The sequence below is a fragment of the Entamoeba invadens genome (assembly GCF_000330505.1).
Source record: "Entamoeba invadens IP1 unplaced genomic scaffold scaff_1105074726711, whole genome shotgun sequence".
Taxonomy (NCBI): domain Eukaryota; phylum Evosea; order Mastigamoebida; family Endamoebidae; genus Entamoeba; species Entamoeba invadens.
Window position 1 is genome coordinate 712,922 of NW_004443648.1, and position 13,915 is coordinate 726,836.

The 13,915-nt window shown below is 29.4% G+C and overlaps 4 protein-coding genes across 4 annotated transcripts; 3 read left to right on the forward strand and 1 right to left on the reverse strand.

The window, feature by feature from the left end:
• Positions 1 to 2,949: 2,949 nt before the first annotated feature.
• On the reverse strand, positions 2,950 to 4,137 carry EIN_057300 (hypothetical protein; the record flags this gene model as incomplete). Its single annotated transcript, XM_004260068.1, has 1 exon — positions 2,950 to 4,137. One exon carries the CDS (start codon positions 4,135 to 4,137, stop codon positions 2,950 to 2,952), a length of 1,188 nt encoding a protein of 395 aa, XP_004260116.1.
• A 1,601-nt stretch (positions 4,138 to 5,738) lies between these two features.
• On the forward strand, positions 5,739 to 6,800 carry EIN_057310 (glutenin, low molecular weight subunit 1D1 precursor, putative; the record flags this gene model as incomplete). The annotated part of the gene is made up of 1 exon (XM_004260069.1): positions 5,739 to 6,800. The coding sequence occupies one exon, from the start codon at positions 5,739 to 5,741 to the stop codon at positions 6,798 to 6,800; it is 1,062 nt and encodes a 353-aa protein (XP_004260117.1).
• Positions 6,801 to 7,470: 670 nt separating this feature from the next.
• EIN_057320 (hypothetical protein) lies at positions 7,471 to 8,046 on the forward strand (the record flags this gene model as incomplete). Its single annotated transcript, XM_004260070.1, has 1 exon — positions 7,471 to 8,046. The coding sequence occupies one exon, from the start codon at positions 7,471 to 7,473 to the stop codon at positions 8,044 to 8,046; it is 576 nt and encodes a 191-aa protein (XP_004260118.1).
• A 3,384-nt stretch (positions 8,047 to 11,430) lies between these two features.
• On the forward strand, positions 11,431 to 12,012 carry EIN_057330 (hypothetical protein; the record flags this gene model as incomplete). The annotated part of the gene is made up of 1 exon (XM_004260071.1): positions 11,431 to 12,012. One exon carries the CDS (start codon positions 11,431 to 11,433, stop codon positions 12,010 to 12,012), a length of 582 nt encoding a protein of 193 aa, XP_004260119.1.
• Between the last annotated feature and the right edge of the window lie 1,903 nt (positions 12,013 to 13,915).

A 13,915-nucleotide genomic window follows, 5' to 3' on the forward strand; every position in this document is an offset into this window, starting at 1 on the left:
GCCACAATTGTTATATCAATAATATAAGCTTTTTCCTTCCCAACTTTCCACATTATATCAGGTTTTTTGGGGTATTTGCCATCTATTCTAAACATCATTTCTTTCCCTTTCCACGCTTTCCCTCCTTCTGGAAGCTCGACTATGTCTTCATTCCCAACATAAATTTGATCATATTTTATCATTATGGCTCTCCACATTTCGTCAACAATACAGTCATGCCTTTCAATTTGTGATTTTTTGTGAGCTTTGCAAGATAGAAGAATGTGGTCAACAGAGTTTACAATTTGACAATATTTGCAGTATTTATCTGACTCTATACCTGATATTGCCGACTTTCTTTCACCAATAATATATCCATTTTCTTGACATGTCACAATTTGTTTGTACACTCCACATTTTATGTTAAGATTACTCCAAGCTTGTCCAGTTATTTCCAAGTCCACATTATTAATGTCTAACATCTTTATAATGTTCCCGGCATTTTTTAGTTTTTTCCATTTATTTAAATGATATTCATTTATTTTTACTTTAATTTTTTGCAATAGTTCTTTAATATCGACAAGTTTATTTACTAGTCTTCCGATCCATTTCTCAACTTTTTCTTTGTCAAAACTTCCCTTTGATATCTTATATAATTCTTTAATAATTCCACTTTTGTTATCAATATCATATTTCATCCTATTTTTTATTTCATTGTCATAGCTGTTGATTGCAGCGGCCACACTTCTGAATATCTCTTTGAGAACCTCATCTCTAGCGCGTTCAAGTCCATGACCAAGGTTTTTACAATTTACATAAAGCCTTTCTGTAGAAGCTCTTTTCCCTATAAAGTTCATTTCTTTGAGTCTTCTAATTATCATTTTGTCTATTTCACTCAAATCTCTAACTTTCCACAACAAGACACTTGAAGAATATTTAATTTTTCCAAGTATTTTTTGGTTGATATTTTGAATTATATTCCTTGAGCTCATTTCTGTCATTTGTTTTAATTCATTTTTGATTTTATCTTTAATTTCAATTATGGTTGTTATACTATTTATTTTTTCATCTTCATAAACACCCAAATATCTATATGGGTGTTCTTTAGTAACTTTTGGGACGTTTTCTAACACTTTTGGAATATTTACTGTCTCTTCAACCATTATTCCACACTTTTTATTGTTAATTTCACTGCCTATTTCTTCAATAACTTTCTTAATTAATAAGTCAACTTCAGCCATATCATCAATGTTATTTCCACTAACTTTGATATCATCCATATACATTATCATTTCAACATTATTTTGTTTGTTAAGTGCTTCAACCTTTTTAGGTATAATGTCAAATTGCATTATAAATAATAAAGGTGAAAGGCTGTCACCTTGTAATATCCCTCTTTGTAGTTTGACTGTCCCTATTGATTCAAGACCATATGTTAAGTCCACTTTCCACGATTCAACCATTCTCCTTACCACATTGACTATTTGCTGAGGTACTTTATATATTTCCATTGTGTTGATTAGCCACTCGTGTGATACTGTGTCATAAGATTTCCTAACATCATAATATATTTCTATTCTTTTTTCGCCTTTTTGTTTTCTAAAAACTTCAGATTTCCACAATCCTTGTTTTGCAGCTTGTGTTTTTTCTGACATCCAAGTTGTGATTTATTTATTGACATTTTAATATTATTTTTTCCTAAGTGTTTCTTCTATTCTCATTTTAAGTATTTTCGTGAATGTTTTCATCACCATACTCAAACAAGTTATTGGTCTGTAATTAGTTGGGTTGCTCCTGTCGCCATCTTTATAGATTAATGTTGTTTTCCCAGTCATCATTTCTTCTGGAATGGTATCCGGCGAATCAAGCCATTTGTTGTAAATAGCTACCAAAGATACAAAGCGAATTTGTGTATTTCATTAAAAACCCACTAATTCCATCCTTTCCGGGTGATTTCGATTTCGCAAAATTCTTTATTGCACATGTAACTTCTTGAATGGTAATTTTCTTTTTGGAAGTATTTAATCTTATTGTCTCTGTCATTTCTTTTAGTTCGCCCCCATATATATCCACTCTCTTTTTAATTTCGTAAATTTTACTCCAAGTGTCAAGTGTTTCCTTTGCATCGGGCAATTCCTTAATTTCATCTCGTTTTTTAAAGCTTTTCCCAGTTGTTTTTTGATATAGTTTTCTTTTATCCTTTTCTTGTTTTCCCATTCAATTTGTTTAATTTTTGAGTGCATTTTTATTTTTTCTCTGATGTTTTCAATTTCTAATTTGGCTTTGTTCATTATAATCTCTTCGTTTATAATATATTTTGGAATATTTAATATCATTCTAACCTTGTGTATATTTTTATTTTTCAAAGCATTCTCAAGTTTATTTAAAATTTTGATTATACCATTGAGATGGTTAAGTCCACTTTTAACACCTTTACTATCTTCAATTTTCCTTTATAATACTCTCGTCGATAAGTGTATCATCTTTTTATATTCTTCATATGTATTCACTGAAGTTTGATTCTCTTCAAAATAGTTGTTTATCAATCTAATTGAACTATTAATAATATTTCTATTGAAATAATAGTTCAATTTTGGACATCCTTCCCTTTCCAATTCTTCCTCAATTAACTTATTTACTCTTTCTTGATCTTCTTTATTGTACTTATTTGAAATTATATCATACACTTTTTGATATTTCAATTCATATTTTCCTTTTAATATATCGTAGACTTTCTCATATAACCATTTTTTAGTTTCTTTGTTAATAAGAAAACTATATCCCAACATTTTTGGTATTCTTCAATAACAATTTCTTCATTGCAAATAATTTTGAAAATTTCTTCTATTTCCTCTTTATATAATTTTGTAGGTAGTAGTCTATCCAACTAACCTATTGCCCAACATATATTCCTATTTCTTTTCCTTTCATAATTACTATTATCTTTCATTTTATCTGCGACTACCTCATTTATAGTCGCATTCTCAAGTTTTTTGTTACACCTTCTCCTTTCTCATCAAATGGTGGGGTATTTGATCTTGGAATATCATCGTCATGACTAGTAACGATTAAGTTTGAATTTAAACTCATTGACCTTTTCATTTTTGTATTCTTTCCATTTTTACCATTTTTCGGATTGTCTTCATGAATAATTTCTTTTTCTCTTTTCTTCGAATCACTCCCTTCATTAAATACCGATTTCTTCTCTATTCGTTTAAATTCATCATCAGTATCGTCTCTCAATTTGGGTTTCTTGACACTTTTCTTTTCATTTGTATCTTCTTGTTTTTCTTTTTCAGCTTTTTGTGATTTTTCACTTGGCATTATTTCACAGAAGTCATTTTGTACTTCTGAGTATTGATCTTCAATTTCAACTATTTCTTCTTTCGTTATTACTTCTTTTCCTTTGTTGGCCATTTTCTGTTTTGTTTCGGCTTTTTCTTCAATGTTGGGTTTTGGCTTTTTCAGATCTTCATATTCTTCTTTCTTTTTCTTTTTTACCGTCGCTTCTTTTATATCATTATCTTTTACCGTTGTTATTTCAGTGTCCACACCCTTTTTGTTAAATGTATATATGTGCAAAGTATTTCTCACTTCTTGTTGAAGTTTTTCAATTTCCATTTCTTTTGTTTTTATATCTTTGTTCATTACTCCGATTTTCGTGTTAAGTCTTTCCAATTCCTTTTTATATCTAGTTATTGTTATGTTTGTTTCTTCCGACATCTCATTGATGTTCTTTTTCAGTGACTCATTTTTGTTTTTAACTCTTTTGTTCTCATCCTTAACACGCTCATATTTATCAAGCGTTTGTGATTTTTCAAGTTCCATGTTTTCCTCAAAGTAGTTTGTTTTTGAGCACATTAATTCACAACAGTCCATTTTTGTTTGTCTCCTTTCCTTCATATCACTATCTTTCACTGTGTTCGTTCGCTCTTTCTCACAATCCATATGTTTAATCTTGGTCATTGCCACTTCGAATTCACATTTGATATGACCTAATATCTCCAGAGCTGTTGATTTGTTTTGACACCACTCAATTCGCTTTTTTATTCTATACTTGGGTCTTTCATCGCAACTGTATTTATATGCTTCTTGTAATATTTCTTTCATCCAATTTCTGTTTTCCATTTTCATCATTATTCCTTTATTGAACTTCATTCCATTTTGTCTTCTTTTGAAATTTATTTGATGTCTTTGGTGTTGTCGACTATACCAGAATCTTTTATGATATGTTTCGGGCCCGTAGTCTGTCTCCCGATCTTTCGACGATGTACTCGTTCCTCATCTCGAGCATCGGTAACAAACCCTAATAGGGTTGTTTTGTGGTATCATGTGTTGTGGCATATGGATCTCATGATCAATTGAATCTTAATGTATATTAAAAAAGTTTTAATATACACATTGCACTACAATCAAACAGACTGTAAATTTGTATACAATAAAGAAAATCTTTAAAAAAGTCAACATTTCAATATTTTTTTTAAATGATTATTTTTTCAACAAGATTCATTTTTCATCAAATTATCTTCTTTTATCTTTGATTTTTAGTGTTAATTTACATTTTCAAATACTAGAAATTACAAGTTTAAAAAAAGTTAAATAAAGTTTGAATATTGTTTAAACTTATTTTATATTTAAATATATCATCATTCAAAATAATTAATTTGTTTTAAAAACAATTATGTTTAATTTTTGCTTTAACATGATAAATAACATCAATATTCGTTATTAACACTTTAATTGTCGGCGAACACAGTCTACTCTTCTATAATAAATACATTATTCAATTTAATTGAGTTGTTAAATAATTTTTTCATAAAGAATATTATTTTCAATGAATATTTAAGTTTTTTTATTTATTATTTGTATTAGTTATTAATTAAATACTTTCATTGTTATTTTTCTATTTTTCAAAAATAATAAATTTTAAATTATAAATACAGTCAAAGGCGTCTATTTGTCGTAATTATAATTGTCGAAGTTGCTTAATTGTCGCACAACGGCCGATTGTTTGGTGTTCAACAATTAAATATTTTGTTCTCGAACTTGTAACTTTTGTTGAATTAAAAACTAAATTTTTTATAAAAAATAAATTTCTACATAATTCACTCGTTTACGACAAATAGATACGTTTTTCTGCGGATTCACGACAAATAGACGCCTTTGACTGTATTTGAATGAAATACTTGGATAATAATTATTAAATATTTAATATCTGTATCATTATCATAATCAATAAGTTAACTGATAATAATATAACACTTTACTAAATTTAAATAAACACCATCTCAATATTTCATTTGTAAAGTTCTAAGTGCTTATTTTTCAAAATATAAAGATATCACAATAATTCCTAGTTTTATGTATAAATAAAGATGATGTATTGTATTTGCAGGTTTGATATCTTATGACCAAGGCGTTTTTTTGAGTTTTTTAGAACAAAGTCAAATCCCCAAATTTTTAGTTTATTGAAAATAACAAATATATTTTAGTCAATCTAATCGTAAATGGGAGTATTGAATTGTTTGTCTAGTCTCTACTATAAACATTTTACCAATTTAAAGATTATACCAATTAGCATTTTTGACCCACAAAAATGTTTTAACATGTGCTCCAAAACTCCCTTTTTGTGCCATCCATTTTCTAGTAATTTATTGATTGATTTTGATAATAAGACATAACGCAGATTTTTTAATTGAAAAATTCAATTCCCTCTTAGATGAATCTATTTAATTTCAATAGAGATCTTTTATTTCCAAATGAGTCAACAACCAACAGGAGCACAGCAACAGTATGATCCACAACAATATGCAGCATACGCCGCTGCGTACCAACAACAGCAACAATCTGCTCAACAAGGAGCCGCTGCACAAAAACCAGCTGCTGGCGCGCAACCACAGCAACAACCTGCTCAACAGCCACAAGCAGCTGCTCAACAACAATACCCACAACAATCTTATCCAGGTTACCCACAGCAACAACAACCAGCTGCTCAACAACAACCAGGATCACAAAAGCCAGCTGCAGGACAAACACCAGCGACTGGAGCACAGCAACAGTATGATCCACAACAATATGCAGCATACGCCGCTGCGTACCAACAACAGCAACAATCTGCTCAACAAGGAGCCGCTGCACAAAAACCAGCTGCTGGCGCGCAACCACAGCAACAACCTGCTCAACAACAATACCCACAACAATCTTATCCAGGTTACCCACAGCAACAACAACCAGCTGCTCAACAACAACCAGGAGCTTCTACACAACAAGCATATCCAGGACATCCACAACAACAAACTACACAACCACAACAACCGTACCCCCAACAAGCGTATCCGGGTTACCCACAACAACCGGCACAACAACCACAACAAGGAGCTTCTGCACAACAGGCATACCCAGGATATCCACAACAACAACCAGGAACTGCTGCTGGACAATATGGAGCGCAACAAGCGTACCCTGGATATCCGCAGCAGGCAGGAGCTTGTGCCCAGCAACCACAAGGTGCTGCACAAACGGCTAAAGCACAACAACCGGGTGCTGCAGCTCAACAATACCCAGGTGCACAAGCGGGTGCTAATCCATATGGCATGCAACAGCCAGGGATGAATCAATATGGTGCTATGGGTGGAATGCCAGGTCAACAAATGGGCGCCATGGACCCCTATGGTATGCAACAGCCAGGGATGAACCCATACGGAGCAATGGGCGGAATGCCAGGGATGAATCCATATGGTATGCAACAACCAGGAATGAATCCATACGGCGGAGCTTATGGAGGAATGGGTGCTGGTATGGGCGGATACGGCGGATTTTAATTCAATTTTCATTATTATTATAGAAACAAAACAATTTTTCTAATCTTTATAATATAATTTTTCTATATTAAAGTATTAAATATTTGAAATATCAAATTTCTTTTATCAAAACTCTATTTGTTTTCTATAGAATCATGTTTCATTAAATTATTTTAAAAATACTCAAAATATACTTTTAATTGAAAAAAATTAAATTTAATGTTTTTTATTTGTAGTGTTATAATATAATATATTTTATTAATATATTTATAATTGAATTGGTTCATTGTGTTTGTTTACTTTTAAAAACTTAAAAAAAAAATATTGACAAAATTATTGTTAATTCGTTTAATACTACTATATTACTATTTTTAACTAATTAAAGTGATTTATTTGAAAAATATTGAAATGTTTTTTTCAACTACAAAATAAATTGAAACATCACCATATTTAGTTCATTTGTAAACTATTTAAAAATCATTATTGTGAACTATTTAATAAATAATAAATAATTAGTAATAATAGTTTTATTAATAAATGATTTGATCCCTCTTTTTTCATCTGAAAGAGGAATCGGTTTAGTATAGTTTGGAAATAGTTTAATATACTTCAATAAAACGAAGGTAATAATTCTCATAAAAACAAACTATAAAATACTCGAAATGAACTAATTAATCCATTGACAATATTAATGCTCAATATTGAATTGAAAGTAATTGAAGGTAAAAACTTGAAGGGCGCAGACTTTGGTGGACTCTCTTCTGATCCGTATTGCAAGATTATTACCAGGCAATGCACACAACAGACTCAGACATGTAACATGACCCGTAACCCACATTGGAACAGATCCTTTAACATGCAAGTTGCTGTAGGTGAAGATATACGCTTTGAGTGCTACGATTACGACAACCTTGGAAAGAATGACAGTCTTGGAAAGACACACTACAAAGTCATCCAAGGATTCCCAGGCCAAGTAATCGACACATGGCTTGGACTTGATAAAAAAGGAGAAATTCACATTCAAATTATTCACAGAGGTGGTGCTCCTGGAATGGCACCCGGAATGTGTCCTGGTATGGCTCCAGGGATGGCTCCTGGTATGTACCCACCACCAATGGGAGCTTACCCACCACCAATGGGTGGTGCATATCCTCCTCCTATGGGAGCCTATCCTCCACCAATGGGCGCTTACCCACCACCAATGGGAGGATATCCACCTCAGGCTGGTGCCTATCCACCAATGTATCCACCACCTGGATATTATTAAACAAATTGAATCTTTCAGTTGACTTATTTACTTACGCTGTGTTGTAGCAATGTTTTATCAAAGCATTTTGAGTCAAAATATTGATATTTAAAACGTTCACTAATAAAAACTTCAAGTTGTATAAATCTTTTTCAATTTTAAAAAGAAAAACTATTCGGCAATTTAAAATTAAATTAAGATAATTGGTGTGATATTTTTAAAAATGTTTTAATTGAACTTTGGATCTAAACAAACTATTCTCAACGCATATTACCATTTTGTGTTTTTGTGTGTAAATTTTATTTGATAATATAAACCATCTGTTCTTAAATGTAATAACTAATAACTTATTATCAAAAGTAAATAGAATAAGAAGAATAATCTAGTATTGATAAATGTTAATTAAACTATATCCGATAGTTTTGTTTAAAAAGAAACAATAGAAAGCTTTAAATGCAAAGAATACGGTCTAATATATCACCAAGTAATTAAGGTATTGAAATAATTCAGAGAACAACTTTAAAGTACATGAACTTTACACAACAATAAACCGATTGATGGTATAAATTGGATAACAATAGATTCCAAAAAATTGCCTTTGATGCAAAAACAACAAATTTAATTTGTGTTTCGATCAGGTATTTATTAATAGCAGTTTATTAATTAATTTTAATATTTATTAAAATTGGTATTGTTTTAGTTAATTTCAGATATATAGTTTGTTAATTTAAAAAATAATTATCTTTAATTATTATTTTATTAAAATTAATCATAAAAACAACGATAAAAATTATATTAATAATTTTAAATTTTTTACTATTAAAAAGTTATGTAAAACTATTTTACTACTTTATGACCATTTGTCTGTTCGACTTGTGAATATAAAAATAGATTGAAATAATAATGACAATAGTTAAGTATTATTATTTAATTGATTTTTTTTATCTTTTAATTTTGTAAAACTGTAATTAATTATAAAGAATTAACCTTACGATTCTTTTTTTTTTCTTTTATAAAACATTTTTTGGAAAAAAAATGTTTTGTTGATGAAAACGCCAATATTGTTCGTGTTTTAATTAAAACATTTCCAAAAATTAAAGAAAAAAAGGAAAACCTATAAATTATTGTTTGCGCGATTGGTTTGTTTACTGTTTGCATTTCAAAAGAGCCGCCACAAGGTAAGTATTTTTGTATATCATATCAAGTTCAAAAAAAATAAAATTTGTGTTTTATTTTAATCAGTAACAGTATCTTAAGGTTAAAATAGTATAAAATAAAATTGTGAAAATATTTTTAAATATAATTTTATTTTTAGTTTTTTTGTTAAAATAACATTTGCTTTTATGTATTTCTAATTGTATCATTAAAAGTTTTTATAATTAAATAACAATTTCTATGAAATAAGTATAATTTAATTAATAAAAAGTGTTATTTGGTTAGTTCCGCACGAACTTGTAAATTAATAATAATCTGAAAATAAGTTGAAAAAAGGTACATTTGGCAATTGTGGCAGCGGAATACAGTCTTCTGTTTATCTGTAGACTTAAAACAAACAAAGCAATACATGGAATAATACAATGCCGTGTCTATTTTGATTGGGTGAATCAAAAGAAAATGTGTGTATTAATAGAGTGGACAAAATGGCGGTATGGGAATGCACGGCTGTGCGGTGTAATCTTGGTGACGATTTGTCTATCATAAAATTTAAATATCAGCAAAATCGTTTTTGCGTCAATAATAAAATATGTTTGAACAACGACGTTGTCAGTGGATGTAAATGCCACCAATTAAATTCGCCAAACAGAAAGAATAACACAAAGTCCAGAAAAATGTCATAAAAAGTTTTTTTCCAATAGACAATTGCTATAATGTATAATTCAATTGTAATTCATTGAAATCAAAAAAATGTCGCTAAATATACGCTCAAAAAAACAAAAAAGAAAAACAAAATGAGTGTTTTTACTAATAAATATGGTTAAATCAATTAAAATAAATAGTAAAAACATTTGGTATAAAAAAAAAGTTTCAGTAAATAAATTAAAACTCAAAGTGCGTTTGGATTGTGATTATTTCCCGAATATTTGCTAAATTTTTATTTGCCACAAGACACAATAATTGAAGAAGAAAGCCGAAGCAAAAAAATCAAAAAATCAAAAACGAAAAAACTTTTTGGTGCGGACAACCACAACTTGCTAGTAAATAAACCAGTTTACAATTGTTCTATAAACAGGGAGAGTCCAACAATTCTGGAGAAAATCCAACAACAAAAGCACAAAAACGCCCAAAAGAGGTCGTCTTGTTTAAAGACACAAGAACGACACCCACTACCTTTTACAACATGAAATGTGTCTCTGCACTAACACTTAGCACATTATATGTAAATCTAAGAACTTTTTAGTGCGGCTACTTAATAGCACCACAAAGTTGATACTTCTAATTCACAGCAATTCACAATATCAGAAGTCAAAAATCAGTCGAACAAAAGTGTGTTAAAATGATGCATTAAGCAACATATCCCAGCGCGGGAAGGTGCGAGAGTCACATTAGGTTTCTGTCGCATCGAAAAACAAAGTTTGTTGAATATGTTATTCAAAATGTTTTATTATTTTTCAAATTTGTGTATTATTTTAGAATTTTTTTAAATTATTTTTTTAATAATTTTTTTATGATTTCTTTTATTAATTGTTATAATATTTGTTGTTGCAAAATGTTGTTAATTTGTATTTGTGCGTGTTCATTATCGAGATCAGAGGCGAACTTTGAATTTCATTTTCTGGTGTTGACTTTGGATGTGTGCTTTTTTCATGACTTCTACTCAAGGGTTTTTGTTCTTTTTATTAATTATCTTAACTTTACTATTCATTAATTAATTCGATTTTAATTCGAATTCTATTTATGTCATATAGACTTTTTATATCTCGGCAGATTTCTATTTCATTTACCAGTTGTATATTATTTTATTCTATTTTATAACCCAAAAAACTGTTTTGCTAATAATACGTCAAAATCTAAATATATTAAAATAGATACTCGATTAAGTAAAATTTACCTGATAAATCGGGCGATACCCTAATAACCACAACATTACTCTTAAAATAGCATGATTATCACAAAATCATAAATTAGAATAAAGCTATCATAAATAGTTTTTTATAAACGAGAAGATCACCTTTATTCTTTAATAGTTAATTAACAACAATTAAACTATAGTCGTTAAAAAGAGCGTATTTTGAGCAACAAGATAGAGAAGAGCCAAACGAGTGGGTATTTGGGGCAAGAAAATAAAGAGTCATAAAAAAGCCGCCATGTTCGATCAAATTAACAAGAGGAAAATGCCCTGGAGGTATAAAAAGGGTGGCCAAGTACTGTGAAGTGTGAGTCAAGGCTAAAATGGAAAGTGCAGCAATGCTTGTGAAAGAGATGAACCCATCTTTCAAATGTGTGTATTCTTTCAGAGAGATTAGAAACTACCAGAGTGAGCAAGAAGCGGTTCTCATCGGTCTCTTGAATATGTTCTATGATGTCACATTCACGGCTCACAAGAAGCAGATGTTGATCACGGTCCCGTTCTTCAGAATACTAACACTTGAAAACTATGGTGATCCTATCTTCTTCAGAGAACTCATTGAGAGAAGAATAAGTGAAAGGCTTAATTCGGAGGTTGCGGCTGGGTCTTCTCTCAAAACAGCGCTCAGAAGGTGCGAAAATTATAGGCTAGTCGATACTCTGCACACACTTGGTGATCTTCTGGAGCTACTTGGATTTGATTTTGATGTCCATGTGTCAACTGGAAAGAGAGGTACACTTAAAGCCGAATCCATTTATGGCGTAGTTGCGCCAAATGGTGACTATTTGTTCGGCCAAGAAGAGATTGCTCGGATTGGAGCAGAAATTGCAAAGTATGTTGTCGGTCTCGAGTCGATTGACGGTGTCTGCACAATACACAAGAACGACACAACTATCCGTAACTTACTCATGAAAAAATGAAAAAATTTATTGTTAATTGTTTGTTTGGTTTTTGGAAAGTAGAAATTCCGTTTAGTTCATTATTAACGTAATATTAGTTTTTATTATGGAATTCATTATTATTTTTAAAAAAACGTTTAAATAAGTCTCAAAATTGGCTATTATTTCGTGTAAGAAACGGGAATTAAAATTAAAGTAAAAAAAACAAAAACAAAGGAAGTTATTTTTCAGATTGTTTAAAAAATACCAGATAAAGTTGAAAAACTAACTATAGTCAGTCCGTAAACGTTGTACACCCGACTTTTCCATATTTTTTATTCTATTTTTCGGGATTTTTTTTATTTTTCCCAAAAGTGCGTTTTTATTTTTTGCTGCTATTTTTGTTTTTATCCTAATACCCAAAAAAATTTGGAAAACAAGTCTAATATTCGTAAAGTGTACAACGTTTACGGACTGACTCTACATAATATTTATTCAATTATTGATGACTTTGCTTTTTTCAGTAAAATAAAAGTTAGAAATTAAAACTATATTAGAATTAATATGGTTAATAAATAATAAAATTGTAAATGAGTCTAGAATAAATGTCTGTCTGCAAATCATTATCGTTAAATTGTTTTTAAATAAAAAGAAGTGTTCAAAAACAATAGTAAATTTATAATATTTTTATTTATTTGTTTTTTTGTAGATTGGGGTATTTTATTATTTTTTCTGAAGATTTGGTATCCAAGTTTAGACGAGTACCAAGGTTTCGACTTATAATTTATATACTATTTGAATAATAAGAAACAAGTTTTTTTTATTATTTTAAAATGATCCAAATATAACTTGTCATATTTACAGACATGGTACTAAGGTTTCGACCAGGATTATAGTTTCGACTAATAATTAATAATATTTATACCACTATTAAAACTAAATTTGAAATGTTATATTTGGACTATTTTTTAAAATAAATATAGAAACTCGTTCATTACTATTTAAATAGTATTTAAATAATAAGTCGAAACCTTGGTACTCGTCGACACATTAGTCCCACATCTGTAGTTTTTAAAATGGTATAGAAAATATTAATTATAAGTCAAAACCAAGGTCCTGTTCGAAGCCTTAGTGCCACGTCTGTATTAATCAATAGTTTGAATATATATAGTAAAATAAGTAAAATAATTGACCTATTCATTAATGATTTTTTCTTATCAATAGTAAAAATAATTCACACATTTTTAAACGTACAAATTTTATACTTAATAAAAAAACTATTAAATAATAGGTCAAGTACCTTACTCACCTTACTATATGAGTAATAAGTAAGGTGAGTACAGTTAGTTCGGATTCAAATGAAACAAGTCTCATAATAAATTGAATTTGTCTCAAAACAAATTAAAATTGCACCTATATTCAATTTTGTTTCAAAACAATAAAAATTTGTCTCATTACTTTGTAATTTGTCCCAATAAAAAACAAAAGTGTTTCAAAATGATATAATGTTTCAAAATAATATTAAAATGTCCTAAAAGTAAAAAAATTTGTCTCATAAATGTGTAATTTTGTTCGATAAAGATTGTAACACTCTTTAAAAAACAATAAAAATATACACACATACTCTTTTTTGATAAAACTTTAATGTTTAATTTATATTTACAACTAAAAAATACTTAAAGAACACCTCGAGCGAGTAATTTTAACGCGACTAGTCTGACGAAATAATCAACACATTTTTTAAATTATTATCATGTACTTGAAACATCCGGTCATATTCAATAGCATATTGAATATTGTTATTTTACTTGTGTTTATATTACTTAGTATTATCTCAATAAAATTTATGTTTTTAAATATATAGTGATACATCGTTAATATACTTTTTATATAAAGTTTTTAATAAAGACTGAAAAATGATTGTGTGCCGCTTACACATCAAGTT